The 18,891-nt window shown below is 45.4% G+C and overlaps 1 protein-coding gene across 6 annotated transcripts in view; it reads left to right on the top strand.

Moving 5' to 3' along the window:
* Positions 1-18,891, top strand: part of DISP1 (dispatched RND transporter family member 1) — a 176,287-nt gene that overhangs the window by 130,253 nt on the left and 27,143 nt on the right. For 5 of the 6 annotated variants that reach the window (XM_059412947.1, XM_059412943.1, XM_059412944.1 and 2 more), the window contains one exon: positions 3,111-3,639. In XM_059412947.1, the coding sequence (XP_059268930.1) occupies positions 3,128-3,639 (512 nt within the window). In that variant the 5' untranslated portion in view covers positions 3,111-3,127. Of the gene's footprint in view, positions 1-3,110; positions 3,640-18,891 lie in introns of those variants that run through there. The other variant, XM_059412949.1, reaches the window with a different exon arrangement.

Raw genomic sequence — 18,891 nt, 5'->3', positions numbered from 1 at the left:
TAATTTTTTTTCTGTTTTCGCTTTTAATTATTTTTTCCTTCTAATTCACAACTTATTTATAAAGTCAGTTTGATTGTTCCTATTTTAAGATTGAAGAACCCGAATCATAGGAAGCTCGTGTGACTTATTTCAAATACAAGCCAGTCAGAGTTCAAGTGGTTGTTTACTCTCTACTAGTGCCTACTCCATCGAAAGAAGTCTCCAAATTAAGAAGCAGGTTATGTTCCAAAAATCCATTTGTAAGTCATGATTTGGCACTTGGAGTGAATTTTACCAGTAGTGGGGGAAATGTTAGAACTGGTGATTAGGCCCCTTGGCCAGCCTGCACAAGTCTGTGTAGCTCTTATATAATCACCTAATGATGCGTTTGTGTAAAACTAAGAATGATCTTGGGATTCTGGTTACCAAAAACTCTCTTTTCTGGGAGAAGCATCCAGTTGGAAGATGGGGACTCAGAGGGAACTAGAGAGTCTGCAGGGACATTGGGGACACTGGGAAGGCTGCTAGAGGCTGGGACACTGTTTAACGCCCACTTTTTTGTTAAAACTTTGAGGATTTGGGTGGTTGGGTGATGCTTGGTGCCAGCATAACTTCCGCAACAGCTGTGGTTAGCATTGATAGGACTGATGGACAAAATTATTTTTCTGAGGGGATATTAATGATCCTGACGGTAAAGACAGACCAGCAAATCAGAGAAAACATTCCCCCTCAGTCCTCCGTGTGGTGAGGTTAGCAGAGTTGGTTCCCCATTGGCCCAGGGACCCCACAAGCTGGGGCAGCCGGGCTGAGTTCTGGAGAGATGATGTGGGTCCCTGGTGCGGGAAGAGGAGCCCATGATGCCTGTGTGTGAAGTGGTTCTGGGATGTGATCACATTTATGTCCTGTGTTTATACGTTCTGGGCTGCCTTGCACTTCAGAGTACAAAGCATCTTGTATTTCCCTTAGCTTTGGAAAGTCTAGTGCCTCTTTAGAGGCCCCATGATTCCTGTCTTATTGTTCTCAGACATTTGTATGCAGCTTTTTTTGTTGTTAGCAAAAGGGAAGATACATTCTTTGGGGAGAGGAAGCTGAGTGACAGATCCCTCCTGAGTGGCCTCAGGGTGAGTTCTTGCCTTGCCAGCACACTGAAAAGGTGAGGGGAGGCCTGCCTGCAGCCCCTCCCTGGGCGGGTGACATGCAGACCTACCAGAGCCCTATGCTTAGCCCAGAGAGGGAAACTGCCTTTACTATGACCCCTCCCCCTGGTCCCTGCAAGGGAGGGTGGGACCTGTGACCTGTGACCACTTTCAGAAGTGTTAACAAGGGAGGAGGGAAGTCAGCAAACATGGTTTTACATATATTCTGAGGTTTATAGAGTCTTTGTTTAAAATAATTTACAAAGAAATTTTTTGACATCCATATAATTCTTCCATTTCTTATGATGCTGAATTTGTGCGTGTGTTTGAGGAGGCTTTTTCTGTCCAGAAGGGAAATACGGTAATGATGCTGGAGTTGTGGCTAACATTTTCTGGGCACCAGTATCAGATTGGACATGCATTGCTGTGGCGTGCTCTGCTCAGGAAATCCCCTGCTGTGGGGGCATGGAGTGCGTGACAGTGCACACTGGGACCTTCCTGGGGCAGGGGTTAGGCAGGTTTGCCAGGTCCGATGGCCGCGTGCTCAGACTGAGCCCTGGTGATTTCTTCTGGTGCCTGTGTGTCCGCAGGAGGTGGGGAGAGACCAGGGAGGGACTATTCTGGAGGCTGTTCTACCTGCTTCAAGGAGTGCCTTGCCCAAAGGTTTAGAGAGCCACTGGGCGCAGGGTTTCTCTTGTTGGCTTGAATTCACGTGTGGGATAAATAGACCGCAGGCAGTGGGGGCACCCATTGTTCTTACTGCAGATTCCATCTTGTGCACCGGGTCAGAGGGGAGGTGGGTGAGAGGGGAGGGAGGAGGTTGTGTGTTTTTGCTTTTGTTTGTTGATGGACAGAAACCTGCTACTGGTAATTTGACTATTAATTTTCCTTTCCATTGAAGCCCTGGACCTTCTAGTAAGAGGGGAAAAAAAGTTAAGAACAAAAACCTCATTTCAAGCATATCCCACTCGTACTATTATTTTTCTCATGTGCAAACAATGCTACATAACATAGAGGACAAAGTAATACGTTCTTGGCAGCTTACATGGCATGCTTATTCATTTTTTAAGCATTCTAGTCATCAGTTGAGAGAAAACTCTGGTGTCTGATATCTTGGCTTAGCTGATTGCTTTTTATTTTCTTTTGTTTCTTCTTATTCTAGGACCTGAGAGACTTAGGGGAAAGATCATATTTTCTTGAGATTTTTCTAATGTCTTAAGACATTCTTAAGATTATTCAAATTAGGGGCACCTGGGTGGCTCAGTGGGTTAAAGCCTCTGCCTTCGGCTCAGGTCATGATCCCAGGGTCCTGGGATCAAGCCCTGCATCAGACTCTCTGCTCAGCAGGGAGCCTGCTTCCCCCTCTCTCTCTGCCTGCCTCTCTGCCTGCTTGTGATCTCTGCCTGTGAAATAAATAAATAAAATCTTTTTAAAAAGATTATTCAAAATAGGGGTGCCTGGGTGGATCAATTAGTTAAGCATCTGCCTTCAGTTCAGGTCCTAGGATGGAGCTGTGCTTCTCCCTCTCCAAACTCCCCCTGCTTGTGTTCCCTCTCTCGCTGTGTCTCTCTCTGTCAAATAAATAAATAAAGATCTTTAGGGGAAAAAATATCCAAATTATTTTAAACTACACAACTCACTGTCCTCGTGGTGGCCCTTCATTTTTCCATTACTCCTGTGTCCTAACGGCTCACGCCTGGGTGAAGAGTCGAAGGGTGATGTTGGTGCTCTGTCTTTCCCTGTCCTCCCCTAAAATGCGATAAGTCTTACCCCGTCCTTCACACTGAGGACAAGGACAGGGAGAGAAGGGCCAAAAGCAGAGGTGGGGAGGCGTGGGCGGGATGGTGGCTCTTCAGGTGCACGGGGCCGCTGGGCCCCTTGCAGAGGCTGCTGCTTTCCCTGCGCTCTCGACTCCTTCCAGTATCTTTCCTGTCTTGTCTGCATCTTTGCCTGTATGCCTGTCACTGGCTGATTTTATATCATTTTCTCTCTTAGGGCCAAGAAGTCAGAACATGGCGGTGAGCGATGGAAACAGTGATTTTGTGGGTCTGGGCAATGGCAGTGTGACAACCAGTGCTCCCACCCTCGGCGCCGTCCCACCCTGTGACGGGGACCTCGCCACCCAGCAGCTTGCAGCCAGAGAGGCCCTGAGGACTAAAGTGAGTCCGAATGGATGCCTGCAGGTCAATGGCACCGTGAAGTCCTCCTTTCTGCCCATGGACAGCCACCAAAGAGCGCCTGCCATGCTGTCCCCATGCTGCCACCCATGCCCATTCCATCGGCCCCTGGCCAGCCAGAGCAGTCACCCAGAGGGCCGGCCCGAGGCTGGCCCCGCCCCGCCTTCTGCTCTGGCCTCATGCTGCTTGCAGCCACACTCCGAGTATTCTGCGCCTCTGTGCCCCAGCCGTACGCCCATCTACCAGGCTGCGTGCTGCCTGCAGCCCTCTCCGCCCTTCTGCCTGCACCACGCATGGCCTGGCCGTTTCCCACACCAGCCCGGGCAGCCGCACGTGGCCGGCTTCAGGTAAGTGTACACAGGTTCTGCTCACCTTTGTGCCCCACCAAGTCTGCACAAATGCTCCTGCTTGTGTCAATTTCCCCAAAGGGAGGAGCCCACAGGTGTCAGTGGGAGGAAACCAGAATGCATGTGAAATAATATGTCCCTGTCTCATCCGTTGATCGACCCTCGTGTGCTGCCTGCCTGTCTGTCAGTTCGCTGTCCTGGTGGCCTTGACTTACAACGTTCCATGAAGCTTTTACTGTCAGCAGCTGTTGCTACTACTCGTGGGGGTTACATCTGTGACAAGGCTGCCTGAACAGGAGTCTTGGTGGTCAGCAACCTTTATGACAATGAAGCAGGCGCTTCTGCATGCTTCCAAGCAGCGTGTCCACCAGCTCTGTTCATGTGCTTTGGTTGACCATGTTGAGATCAGACCATCTCTCAAGGGGGGACCCTGTTGATCTGCAGCGTAGGTCTCTGAAAACTACATTTTATGAACTGTTTTGGGGCCTGGTAGACGGAAATGTGCTGGGCACACCTGTGTCGTGTCTGGCACCCGCTCTAGCCCAATGCGTGCTTTCTGCTCTGTGTCTTCCACACGAACTGCAGGTGAGCGATGCTGGTATTTTCTGAAACACTGAGTGCTTTGTAAGACCAAGTATTAGTTCATATTTGTGGGTTATGAGCTTTCAGTGAGCTGGGAAAGCACTCTCCTTTGCCAGTGAGGGGAGAGTTCACACCCAGGGAGATGCGCCAGTCTGACACGCACAACTCCATCGGCATTGAGCCTTGTGGTCCACACCTCCGCCCACTTGGAGCATTTTTTTCTGGGGTGACAGAGAACGTCTCCTCCAGCCACCTCCTCCTCATTCCTGCTGTCTTCCCACACAATCACCACTTTGAGCTCTGCTACCGCGTGCTGGTTTTGCCTGGAAAGCTCATGCAAATGCGGTCATACAGTGTGTACACGTCAGTGTCCCACGGTTTCCACTTAGCATAGTGTTGAAAACACGACTCACTGCCACATAGTTTGCCTCTCTGTTGCTGAGTCACAATGCACTGTGTACCTGGGACAGGCTCACTGTCACCTACAGAGTCAGTCAGACCTCCAGTTGGGAAGTATGTCCTGGGAAAGTCATGTACATATGGTGTGCGGACTGTAGCTAAGAACACAGGGCTATGTGCTTGGAAGTGGTTAATAAAGGAGATCTTAAAAGCTCTCATGGCAAGAAAAAGCTTTTGTAACTATGAGTGGTGACAGATTTATTGTGGTGCTAATTTCATAACGTATACAAACATCAAATCATGTTGAAACTAATATTACCCTGTATGTCAATTATAGCTCCATAAAAAAAGGATCAGATCCAGAAAGGGGTTGTTGAGGAATGGATCCTTTTCACCTTTATCAGGTTTGGGTTGCTGTTGACATTATCTGGTTTTACCGTTTTAAAAAAAACACAGAGGGAGATGGGGAATGACAGTGGGTCTCGGAGGACTGTCCTCTGCAGTGTGTTCTTGCAGTTTCTAAATACATTTTCCAAGTCAGGGGCGAGAGTGTTTTAGTCACAGAACTACGTAAAGGGTGGGCCAAAGCTATTTCTCTGAAGGCTTGTCCTGATAGCGTTGTGCTACCTGACCAGTTCTAGGCTCCTTCTACTTTGAATTAAACTGTGGAAGTGTTTGACTTTAAAATTATCTGGCCACTGATATTGACACTTTAGAATCATCAGTTATATGGTTGCAGGATGTGAGGGGAGACAGATACCTCTATATTTTGAGGCTGATCCCACTTTTTAAAAACTTCAGAAAATATTAAACCTATAGGCAGGTAACACATTGTTTTAATACACAGGCAGGACTTTACCATAGCGTCTCTGTATGTATTCTTAAAGGGATGAGAGTCCTGTGTTCATACAGCTTTAAATAGGATGGCATGGGGTTGGCTCAGTCAGTTCAGTGGGTGACTCTTGGTTTCAGCTCAGGTCATGAGCTTGTGAGAGGTCATGAAATCAAGCCCCATGTCAGGCTCCATGCTGGGTGGAGTGTTTAAGATGCTCTCTCTCTCTCCCCCTCTGCTCGTCTGTTCTCCCTCTCTCAAATAATAGATTAATAAAATCTTTAATAAAAAATAAATAGAATAGCATTAAAAACAGATAAAAATGTCATATTTGTCTATCAAGAAAAGTTGGAGGAAAAAGTGGAATATTCCTTGAGAAATGTTTCCTATCCAGAATGTTTCTCAAGAATTTGAGCCTTTTGATCAACTCTGTGTAACAGATGGAATCTTCTACAGACGTCTGTACAGGAGTGTCTCTTCACAGTTTTGTCTATCACATACTTCACTTAGGACATGTCTTTATAAGCTATAATTGACATACAGGATTATATTAGTTTCAACATTTACTTATTTATACAATCAACAGTATTTTCTGAGTGCGTGCCGGGCATCGCAAATGTAATTATGAACAGGATGAGACTATGAATGAAATAGCAGATTCCCAGTGCAAGCTCTGAGCTGTTTCCAATTGAGGCAGAGGATGCCATGAATGATGCTTGGCAAGTCCCAAACTCGTGATCATGGCAGGGATGATGTGAGTTCTGGGTGCCCAGCAAGCACACTTCTACTTCCCTGAAGGCAGTTTTGCAGGCAGATGGTCACTCTGAGTGTGCCCCACTGCCAGAGGCTCAAGAGCTGTGCTGCTGAGTAGGCTTGGCATGGAGGAGCCCATGAAAGGAGCTGACAACAGGGCACAACCTTGTCCCCACCCCAAACATTGTGCCCTATGCCATTTGTAGCGTGTGTCACCTTCTCCTATTGTCCTTCTGGATTCTTCCAGCGTCTGGCTCACTTGCTCAGAGGTGTTCTGTTTGCTCTCCCCTAGGACACTACTTGCTTTCAGCTCTTCTTAAAAAAAAGTAGGAAGGGATAATTCTTGTTTTATGTTAGGAGAGAATCTACTTCCTGAAATCTGGTTTCTTGGTGTACAGTATATCATAACACCCTAGGCCAAATGACAGCTCTGAGCATTATTTCTCAAACTGCCTTCCTGTGATGCTCGTGCTCTGCAATGATCCACCCTTTTCCCCTTTCCTGAGCCCTGGCGATTGAGTTATTTCTCTTTAGCTGGGACATTTGAAAGATAAATCCCAGTGAACACTTCACTAGCATTGTGGCATGAACCTGGCATTGATGCTGATCCCAGTGTCTGTGATTTGCCCTAATCACTAGACTCAAACCAGATGGCTTTTCTAAGATGCTGTGTGATGAGTGGAAAAATTGCAGGTTAGTGCTTCACTTGCTCAGCAAGTAGTCAATGAGTACTTACGTACCTGGTGTCAGGTGCTGAAAGCAGAGGTACAGACCGCGGGGTCCTCACCTTCAGAGGGGCGGGGGTGGTGTGGACGTGGTGAGAGCTGAGTCTGGGCCTGTGTGGACTCTAGGTAGGTGCCCGAGGTCCAGAAGTGAAACTGCGGCGCTCTTCCATATATTAATTCAGGAGAACCAGATCATAGACGCATAAATTCTTCCCTCCTGTTTTCCTCTCTTACTAAGAGCAACATAATCATGAGCCTTTACTTACAGATGGTGGGACTGCTGGGCAGGCGTGTTGGAGGATGGGGTGGTCCCACTGCATGCTTTAGATGCGCGCTGCTCACAGGGCCCAGTGAACCTCAGAATTCAGTTCTAAGTCTCCTGGGCGCCATTCACCTGTGCCAGGGGCTTCCATACTGGACATGTGCGTTCTGCTAGGGTGTTTCCGTGGGCAAGGCTCTTTTCTCTTGGAGCAACTGAGGTTCCTTCTGACCTCTGTGGTAACAAATGGAGCTCCAGCGAGGTAGAGTGACGGCCATATTTGACAGTGAATGATACCCTTTTTTTTGTCCACATGATTCTGGTTAATTGGGGTTTGACTGCTTATGTTTTGCTTACTGTATCATAGGGTAATGTCCAAAGATAAAATCCCTTTTCTTCAAAAATCTAAAGGACTAAAACCTCCCAACTATAAAACATTGTAGTGGATTGGTACCCTCTAGCGGCCCCAGTTACACCCACAAAAGCCGTTGCCATGTTATTTAGATGAACCTGAAAGCAAAGCTATCTGCATATTTCATTTGTCGATGGCAGGTCTACAATACAGTGTCAGACAGAGCTTTTCTGGGAGACACAGCCATCCTGGGAGGCACCACGGCCACTACTTTATGACTCGCCTTTCACTCTTCCAGCTCTTTCTCCCCTGCTCCCCGTGCCAGGTGAGGGGTGTGCACGCGGCTTCGCACACACACGCCCACATGAGTCCTGGCCAGGCCACTTGCTGTCTTCATGTCTCGGGCAGGCATTCGTTTCTCCTGGCCTTCCCTTCTGTCTCTGCAAAGATGGGAGTCACCATTCTCTTCTGGTGTGTTCCTGTTTCTTCTCTTTCTCCTAGCTGCTGCTCTTCACTCCATTAGTCTTGTTTCAGAAATCAAGCTATGGTTGACTCCTGGCTGAAATAAATGCATGATGTATTGCTTTTCACTCTTGTCCCCACTGACTGACCCTAGCCCCCAGAAGAACAAGTGTAGCAGACGGTCCCTGACTCGCTGTCTGGATGAGGAGAGGATTATAGAGAATAAGTGGGCCTCCCAGCCCAGGGGACCCAGAGCCACTGTGCTAATGTTAATATGTCATCTGATTATGGGGTTAATTTTAGAAATCTGGTAAGATTGAATCTTGAGTTCATTGAAACTGAGGTTTATTTTTAAATTCCTTAGTCAAAATTAACTTTTAAAATAGGATAATATTTGTAAAATCTAAAATGTTCCAAGCTTGCTTGCCCAAGTCAGTCCGTCTGGCAGGCAGATGGGGTGAAGGCCTGTTTTATGGTAAGACTTCTCTGAGAGAATAATGTGGATAAAGGAACGGATTTCAGAGGGGGCTGTGAAATGCTTATTTCAGAATTTGGACCTTGGTCGTCTTCTGCTTTCATAGTACATGTCAGCAAACAATGCCCTCTTTCTTTCATAAAACTGATTAATTTTTTGGAATGAGGCAAACATGTTCTTTCTTCACCTCCTTTCCATGTCAGTGAGAGTTGTTTTAGAGACTGAAGGGGAAAAAAAATAAATGGTTTAATTTTTCTCTTTTTCTTTTGGCTAAAAAGTAGTTTAAAGAAACTTAAGAAATTTGACCAACAGTAAACCCAAGTGAAAGGATCAGGTACATCTCTTCAAGAAGAGCCAATCATTTATACCCTATTTCCAAAGAGAGCACCCAATTTCCAAATGTAAGTGGATGGCTAGCTGTCACTTAAAAGAATTTATATAACTTAATGTTTTTTAAGAGAATTTTGATTGCTATGCTATTTTATGTTCTTCTCAACAAATTAACTCCATAAAAATACATCTCTCTCTCTCTCTTTTTTTTAAAGCACAAACAAGGTATCTAGCCAGTTGGTTGGTATTTTGGATATAAACTGTGCCTGCAGCATAGCTGGACCTCAGTGAATATTTGTGGGGTTTTGTTTTTTTGTTTGTTTGTTTGTTTTTAAAGATTTTATTTATATATTTGAGAGACAGAGCATGAGCGAGGAGGTCAGAGGGAGAAGCAGACTCCCCATGGAGCTGGGAGCCCGATGTAGGACTTGATCCCAGGACTCCGGGATCATGACCTGAGCCCAAGGCAGCCGTCCAACCAACTGAGCCACCCAGGCGTCCCTCAGTGAATATTTGTTGAGTGAATGATCACAAAACAGTAATTCTTGGAACATCTTATGTAATGAAAAATTCACAGAATTTAAACTTTTTAAGGAAAGCTCATGAAGTTAGACTGGTCACTGGCATCAGGGGCCATCATGGCCTCGGAGGGTAGACATGGAGCAAACACAGCTGCTGTCTGAGCACAGACACAATCTAGAGAGTCATGTGAGTCCCAGAGAGGGATTCAGGGCCTTTCCTAAACCTGGCCCACAGGAGCAGGAGCCCTGGAAGGGATGGGCATGGGGAGACAGCAGGAGCAGGAGGTCTGGAGGGGGGACTGGGGGCAACAGGAGCAGGTCTGGAGGGGGCAGCAGGAGCAGGAGGTCTGGAGAGGGTGGGAGTGAGGGCATGGGGGGCAGCAGGAGCTGGAGGCCTAAAGGGGATGGGAGTGGGAGTATGGAGTGGGGGCATGGAGGGTGGTGGCATGTGGCCTCATTCTGGAAAAGAACCCAGAGGAGGGGTGACAGCATGTTGTGCTGGGTATGTAACATGGGATCCTTGAAGCACAACATGCTGAGATGGTCCAAGGAGCCTGCTCCCCGAGCTGCATGTGCCCCGTGTTATGTAAGCATCATGAAGAACTTAGTAAGGACTCCCACACAGCAGCTATAGCTGTAGCTATACCTTTGATTCATGACCTTTCCCTGGGCCCTTAGAACCAGGTTTTGGTACTACTGTGTGTCTCCAGGACCCAGCATGGGGCCTGGCATTTAGTAAACACTCAATAAATTGTTCAACAGGCTAATAAATAATTGAGCATCCATCAAGTCCTTCTTGTGCAGAGCTTATTTTAAGGATGTGATAATTTGATAATGAAAATCAGGAACCAGCAGTCTAATGAGGTAGGATATTTGCCCAAATGTTGTGAAAGTCTCCACAGGTTCTGTTTCCCTAAAAACACTCTTTTATTACTGTTCTTTGAGTCTATTTGGGGGATATATCTCCTTCTGTTCTTTAAATCTCCCTGCAAATGCACTAACTTCTGACTTTAAAAAAAAAAAAATTGAGGATGCCTGGGTGGCTCAGTTGGTTGAGTGTCCAGCTTTTAGTTTCAGCTCAGGTCATGATCTCAGGGTCCCAAGATCCAGCCCTGCACTGGGGGCGTGGGGGGTGGCAGGAGCTGGAGGCCCAAAGGGGATGGGAGTGGGAGTATGGAGTGGGGGCATGGAGGGCGGTGGCATGTGGCCTCGTTCTGGAATCTCAGATCAATGCGGAGCTGGCTTGAGATTCTCTCTCTCCCTTTCTCTCTCTCTCAAATGAATAAATAAAATCTTAAAAAAAAAATCACAGACTCATTTATAAGGAGGAAAAGGAAGACATGTAGAGACGAGGCCCTCACACAGCTCCCAAGCTGCCATCTTACCCGGCTCTGGAGCCCCTTTGAGAAAGTCAGGTGGGACCTGGAATCTTTACTCCAGAAGTTGGCCAGGAATAACCTTTCTGTTTGCTCAGCCCCAGCCCCCTCCAGGATATTTGCAGGTCCCGCAAGAGTGACTTTATAAAACTGGTGGATGAACCATAAATTCCCAAAATCTTTGTTCATATGTATTTTATGAATTTAGAAAACAAACTCAAAGGAGAAGCTATAGGATGAGATGTGATACCATGTTCTACATGGATTTGCAAATTAAGTGGTTTGAATCGTTACCTAGTAGTTTGAGATTCAAGCATGTTGCTTTCTACTGGAATGTGAGCAGTTTACTGCTTCTAAGCACTGCTCTGGGTATCTAGTAAGAAGAACATTCATTCCTTCAGACCCTATTTCTGTGTCTGTGGTCACCTGGGCCTGCCCACCTCCCCTTCCTGAGACACTGCTTTCATTATGCCTCCTGGCCCTGGCTCAGGGATCCTGCACGGTTTCCCCCAACTCCTTGACCTGGCATTGGAGTCAGGGAGGGAGTGTGTTTGCTAGAGGAAGGAAGGGCGGTAGTTCAGGGACAAGTCCGTAACCCTGAACAGGAACAGGGTAACAGATCTCAGTGAGTGAGATGACTGTAACAGATTTTCTTCCTGCCATTCATCAGTTTAAATGGAAATCTGATTAATGGTAGACTGAGTCTTTGTTTCCATTTACACATAATTAAGACTTAGGTTACTTTGGGGCCCCAGCCAACACTAAATATTCTGGGTCTTCATTTTTTAGGGATTAGCCTAGGAGTTTTTAATTGTCAGCCTTTGGCCACCTTTTTGACTACCAGAAAATAAAATTATTTCATTGTAAAGCAATCCCTAGGAGGCATGCATTTAAATGTATTATCCAATTATTAAAATGCCCCCCACACATACACACACAGAATTAAACCCAACATTGAGCTCCACACTACTGATTTTTTTTCTGACTTTACTTTCTTACCTCACCTTCTTCTCCCAAAACACATTCTACTCGAGCAGCATTTGTGTCTGGTGAGTATTTTGGCTTGAGGATTTTAGACTTCGTTCCAGCATTCCTTGCTCTTAAGTCAGTTAAGTTTAATAAGATTTTGCAGGCTTTCTTTGAGCTTTTCTTGGATCTCTTGTTAGTGATTATTATTCACATCTTACTAAGAAAGTATATGCTGTACTCTTATTTAGTATGATTGGGGTAGGGCTCACAGCAGTTGTCTGGTGTGCAAAGGCTCACATTTAAGGGCACGTGCTTTATAATTTAGTATAACGTTAACTGTACCGCATGAGGCTGTTTGCTTTATGGGCTCCAACTAAACCATGCAGATGTAACTTTATGGGCTGAGGAAGAATGCTTTCTCTTAAACAAAGCCACTTTTCAGCCATTTAAAACTATTCTAAATGAACTGATTGTGCCTTTTTTTCAGTGTTCTAATGTCTTTGAACAGTTTCCTTGTGAAAACATAAGGCATTCTTGGATTTCTCTTTTAGGATGTGCATTGCATGGGACCAGAGCCATGTGGTATTTCAACCTTTGGTTACTGCCTCTCCTCTTTCTCCTAAGTGGCAGAGACAAAATGTGTTTGAAAATGAATTTCCCACGCCCCTCTTCCTTCACCTTTCAGGGAGCAGCCAGCCGGAGAGCTGCCTTTTAACTAGCGCTCCCTAAAGAGGAGGTAATTCACTAATAATAGTAGAGGAAGTGACATCCTTACCCATCTTCCCCCAGTTTTGGATAACACAATTCCTTTCTTGTTTATTGAAATCACTGGGGACAAAATAGCATCATTTCTTGCTTGCTTCTTAGGACCAGACTCTACTAATAAGAACTTTCTTTTTAACTTAAATTAGAACTCAAGCTGTTTCATGCAAGTAGGATTTGTCCCAGCTGAGGGGCTTTGAGTCTGAGCGGGACAGACAGAGAATCACGTATAGTATGCACAAACATGCTTTTGGAACATCGCATAGAAATGCCTCCACGGGTCACCAGGCCCACTTACTAATGGAGGTCACTATTCTTACTCTTCCCTCCATATCCCCACTGGAGAGACGTCTTTAAGTGTCAGGCATTCCTCTTCTGCCAGTTTTGATTAAGTTGCCTTAGGGATTTTTAAATATGTTCAAAATGCACATTTCTATCATTGTGTCTGCTGAATCTTTTATTACATCTCTGCAAAATTTTTATTGTCTCCAGGAGGGAAACTACAAATTATTTAATAGAGGTAGGATTTTCTCAGCTGACCAATAGCCACTAAATGTTTACCTGGGCTCTCAAGTGCATAGAAGTGAAAGACAGCAAAGGGGACTCGGCAGAAGGATTGCCCATAACCAGACATTGTAGCAGTGTGGTCACTTTGAAAAACATGCCTTATTTTCTCCCATAGACTGGCATTTCCCATCAGTGATAAAGAAAATATAAAACTTGTGTGTTATAAGTGTAGACATTCATTACTGAAGGTAGAAATGGTCATAATCAGGAGTCTAGATGTATCTTAGATGTAAATTCAACATGGTTTGAAATAGGATTTTAGTGTCACATAGTTTAGAAGTTGAATATTTTATTTTTCATTGGGTAAAATAGCCAACCTAAGACATTCTGCCTAAAAATCATGATTTAAAAGAAAAGCAGTTCTTTATCAGTGTGAATCAAGTGTGAATTATCACTCCCATGGATTTTAGGTGTGCCGCCAAGGTGTGAAGATGGGGAGGGAGGGATGAAGGTAATCATCAAGAGTCGTGTCTCCCCTTCTCTCACCTGTGGATAGAGGCTTTGTGTGGAAATACAACCAACTACTAATGGGGTCTGTGTTCATGACCTCCTTGAATATGTCTGGTCATGTGCACGATTAAGACTAGTTTTCCATTAACATTGCATTTAAGATTATATAACATTCGAATTATTTTTATTCTGCCATCCCATGACTATGTCCTTTCCATAATGTCATCACAAAATTACCTTTCTAAGAATTTTAATAGTAAGGCTGGCTTATCACTACCAAAAATATTCTAAAGTATTCTGGTATAATGAATAGCAGTCTTAAGTAAACACATAAATGAGTAAAATTCTCTCAAAATTATGAGATGGGACTTGATCGTGCATTGTACCTGTGTCTTCGGCAAAGAAAATGGATTTCGGTGGCAGAAAGTCTCAAATTTTTAACAATATTAATGGTTTCATCGAACCCTTCCCATATACCAGACCTTCTACTATGTTCTACACATGCTCTCTGATTTAATCCTGCAAACAGCCCAAAGAGTTCAGAGCTGTTGCTTCTGTCCAGTGCTAAATGAGACCATGAAGTGCCATTTCAGAGAGAGTGTGGGGCTCGGGGTGAGTCCTGGTCTCTAACTGCGAGGTGTCTTAGTGTCCGCAGAAGTTCACGAGTCAGGACTGCCATGGTATAAGCACTGCACGGGCTCACCTCCAAGATCACTGATCACATCCAGATGATGGGCCTCTGGCTGCAGGAGTTTCAGGCCAGGACACAGTGGCCGCTCCTCACATGCTTCTCACACAGACCGAAGGGAGAGTCTACCTCATTTCCCTGCTGTCTGTGTCCTATCCACGCTGCACTCAAACACAGTGGTGGTGGAAATGCCAGCGGTAATGAGTCTATCTTGCAATTTTGAAGGGTAACATGCCCTTTATGGAGGAGCTGTCCGGATAGGACCAGCTGCTTCAGATGTCAGTTTGCCCCGACGCCCCTGAGGGTTTGTAATATGTAATTAGACTTCATGCCTGTCCTCTGTATGACCTGCAGGCTGACTGTCCCCCTTCCCCTTTCCCGGTGATACCCAGACCGGTGACACCCATCTCCTTTCTTCTCCTGAGTTCTGTGGTTCACAGCCCCCACTTATGACCCATCCGTACACCGTTTTCTCTCAGTAGCCCCAGAGTGCTTCTGCTCTTCCTGAGTGCTATGACCATCCTGCCTCTGTGCTGCTCACTGAGCCGCTTTTTCCTCTTCCCATACCTTTTCATTGTGGTTTTCCTACCCGCTCTTGTCTGTTAAAGATTTCAGATCCCCGGAGTGCCGGAGTGGTTCAATTGATGAAGTGTCTGTCCTCACCTTAGGTCATGACCCAGGGTCCCAGGATCAAGTCCCACATCAGTCTCCCTGCTCAGTGGGGACTCTGATTCTCCTTCTGCCTCTGTGCCCCCACCCCTGACAGCTTGTGCTCTCTGTTTCTGTCTGACAAATAAATAAATAAAATCTTTTTAAAAAATTTTTTTCAAATCCCCACTTCCTGCCCATATCTATCATGTGATGGATGTCTCTGTATTCACAGTAGCGTGTAGGACGTCCTCCTTCAAATATTCTGCTAAAGTATCAGAGGAGAGCACTTTGAAACCCTTAAATGGAAGCCTGGGTACCTTTGTTAATTAGACACAAGTAAGCATAGCTTATTGTAAGTAGATACCATTGACTTGGGCAAGATCGTGAATTTTGGAAGAAACTAAAATGTGAAGAAACAGAACAATATGGATTTTTTAAAATAACCTACTCAGAAGTAGCATAAATGGCAGAAAATTGAACCAAGAGTACCCTTGATGGACGAGGTTGTGTTGCTCATCAGAGACAAAGGGCCAGTGGATGCTCATCTGTGAGCCATCCACTGAAATGTTACTAGGGCTTCACCTTTACATATTTTCCTAAGTTTGAGCAAAGCTAAATTTTATTCCAGGTTTGACCTGAAACTTTTCTCTTCAGCTGTCTTTAAAAAAGGCAGCCCTTGAGGCAAAACTCAGAGTGTGGTGAGGGAAGCCTGAACGTTGCTTACCTGTGGGGGCAGAGTATGGCAATTGGTCGGAGGGAGCACCGGCGAGCTTCCTGGCCTGCTGGGGGGTCTTGTATCCCAACCTGAGTGGGAGACACACGGACATGCACATGCATGAAAATCCATCAGGTCCAACACTTACACTTTGTGCCTCTTACCGACAAGCCGGGTGAAATAGGAATGATGTAAGGCCTTTGAAAAACTAAAATGTCCTTTCCTCATTTTTGAATACAGGGAGGGTATTCCATTCATTCTTCTCTTCCTGGTTATGCAGCAGGAGGGGTAAAGAGGCAGGAGGAAGGGGCGCCTGGGTGGCTCAGTGGGTTAAAGTCTCTGCCTTCGGCTCAGGTCATGATCCCGGGGTTCTGGGATTGAGCCCCGCATCGGGCTCTCTGTTTCACAGGGAGCCTACTTCCTCCTCTCTCTCTGCTGTCTCTCTGCCTACTTGTGATCTCTGTCTGTCAAATAAATAAATAAAATCTTTAAAAAAAAAAATAAATAAAAATAAATAAAAAAAAAAAGAGGCAGGAGGAAGGCATGGGGTGCTTTCCTCCAAGACTTTGTCATCCTCCCAGCTCCACCTGCGCCCCCCCCACCCCCCGCACCCAGCCCCGACTCATCCCCTTGCTGTTTGTGTGGATAAATGTTTTCCAGGATTTGAAGAGAACACACCACGTGCTCCACAGCTGCATTTTTATTCAGAAGCAGAAGGGTAGAGCCTTTTGTGACACGATCACATTCTTGCCCAGTTTGCTTTCCTGCTAGCATCTCTTGTCGGCTACCCATCTTCCCGTCGTGGTGCTTGAGAGTAGAAACTATTTTCTGCCTTTTCCTCCTCAACAAGTGCCTAGTGAATTGGAGCTTCTAGGGTGGAGAAGAGATGGCAAAAGGAATGATTCAGTAATATGGAGACATAAAGAGCCATCCATGTGGAGACAGTAACACATCTTTTCCATCCATCTGTTGAAGGCCTTACAATAGAACTAAGCCAAGATTATAAAAAGATTGCAATTTTCCATATGGAAGAGCCAGATTTAGGGCCAGGAGGAAGGAACAGAGAGGGTGTTTCTAACGTTTCTGACATGAGAGAGTCTACATGTGTAGGGCTTTTCTTCCAAAATACCTCATCCTATGACAGAAGTCAGGTTCGGGGAAACGTACTGCTCTCAGTTGACTTAGAACGGAAAGTACGTTTACTTTGTGAGAAATTGCTTCATATTAGGAAAGCATCTGGGAGTCTGCTGTAATTCTCCCTCTGGGACTCGTGCCGTTATCCTGTTAGGAAGTGGTTCTGAGTGAGCTGAGGGCTTCTGAAATCTCCTTCAGGACCTTAGTTCTGGGCTGTAACGTAGGATGCACACATCCCTGGAGAACTGCAGTCCTCTCGTTAGCCCTGCTGTTCTCTCCCTCTCCGGAGTCACTGTGAAGTCACGGATACAGCAGTAACACTGTAAACCCATTAGTTCTCTCAAGGGAGTAGGATTTCCTAAGTTCGCTCTGTCCCAGCTCTTGTCTGTCCTGAAGCCAAAATAACAAAAACAGTGTGATTCTGTGAAAACCATGGAATCTGTGGACCCACCAGGATAGATCAGACAGACCTCGGTATACATAAAACCTCACTAAAGTAAAACCTCTTGATGACTCTGTGGGCTTCTGACTTCCACCCAGCTCTCAGTCTCAAATGGAGCCTAACATTTGCTGCTGCTTCTGACAAAAGCCTGGAGGAGATGGGAGGTGTTTTCCTGACCCAGTATCCCCAGATCTTGCTAAGGTGAGTGCCCACTCACCGAGAGATTCTTGCACCACTAGCATAGGCTACGAAGGCCATCGTCAGTCAGGAGCCACAGCTATCACCACTGACAGTGAACCCATGTGAACAGCTGCACAGATGTGCCCAGTGGGTCTGGGGGCCTCAACAGCTGCTACATGATCATCTTGCTGTCATCACATGTGTTTTATGAAAATGAACATTTAGACCCTCGTTTCCCCTGAAAGCAGAGCTTTGCAGAAGATGACGGCCAAAGCATCATGAAGTAATGGGGCTGGCCTCAGTTACTGAGGGGAAATTGGGAAGAACACAGACATCTGGGTCAAAGGTCACTCTTCAATGGTAAAAGTAGTTCCCGAAATTACAAAGGAAAGTTGCAACTATGGAAATTTTAAGATGCGTGTCCAAAAATCATGTTAAATACAGACCAGACAGCAAGTAGGAAAAATAGTTGCCATAACTGTGATGTTTCCCAGCTGTCACCAGGTTCCCATACGTGAGTGGGAGAGATGTGTGTGCGTACATGTGAACACACAATCACGTGGACATGCCAAAGAGAGGAGTGTGTGATTACCGCTGTGTGTATATGTTAAATAAATCATCATACCTGCAATAGTACACCATATGGCTACAGAATGTTTTGTTTTCAGGAAGTTTTAATTCCTTAGGAAAAGCTCATAATCTGAGGTGATGACATGTTACATATCCAATTGTGCCCTAACTGTGTGTGTTCGACATGTAGATTTAGGCACAAAGGAGAACATATTGAAAGGAACTAGATCGAAAAGAATATAGAGGTTAGATCTTTGTAGTGAGAGTGTCGATGATTGCTTTTCCTGCATGATTTTCTGCATTTTCAGGCTTTAAAAACATGAGTATGTTCATTTTACAATTGGAAAACAAAACCAACATTAAAACAGAAAATATATCTCCCCTCAAAGCTTTGCCCTTCCTTTGAAGGTTGAAGTTCTAGGGTGCCTGGGTGGCTCAGTCAGTTTAACGTCTGCCTTTGTCTGGGGTCATGATCTCAGGGTTCTAGGGATTGAGTCCAGCTGAGCAGGGAGCCTGCTTCTCCCTCTGCCTCTACCTCTCCTCTGTTTGTGTATGCTAGCTCATTCTCTCAAGTAAATAAAATAAAATCTTTTAAAAAAATAGTAAGTTTTGTCCATTCTAAAATAGGAACTTTAAGTGAAAAAGCCCATCAAACTAATTTGTTTAAATTTTTTTAAATGAATATTTTATGCTGCCTTTCTGTAATAGTAGGTGGGAGACTCAAGTGAGGGACTTATGGAAAGTCTGAATGCTCTTACATGTCAGCTGCACTGGGGACACCACTACCCTTGAGCGTCTGGGGTCCCTGCAGTCTCCCTGTGACACTCGCCCACTCAGGCATGTGCTGCTGACCTCATGGTTTGCACCTGCATACTCATCTGAAGCCAAAATGTGGGGAGTCCTCCTACCAAGCCCCTTTTTTTTAGCACCTTTTTCATTCAACCATCAATTTAGTGGTTTACAATACATCTCTCTCACTTGCTGTTCACATGAAGAGTCAGCATTATTTTTCAAAACATTTTAAGACACGAGTTCTTCCCTCTCTTGTGGAAGATCAT

This window comes from Mustela nigripes, chromosome 10, assembly GCF_022355385.1.
Source record: "Mustela nigripes isolate SB6536 chromosome 10, MUSNIG.SB6536, whole genome shotgun sequence".
In the NCBI taxonomy this organism is placed as follows: Eukaryota; Metazoa; Chordata; class Mammalia; order Carnivora; family Mustelidae; genus Mustela; species Mustela nigripes.
Note: the sequence above shows the minus strand (reverse complement) of the source record. Positions and strands in the feature narration are given on the sequence as shown.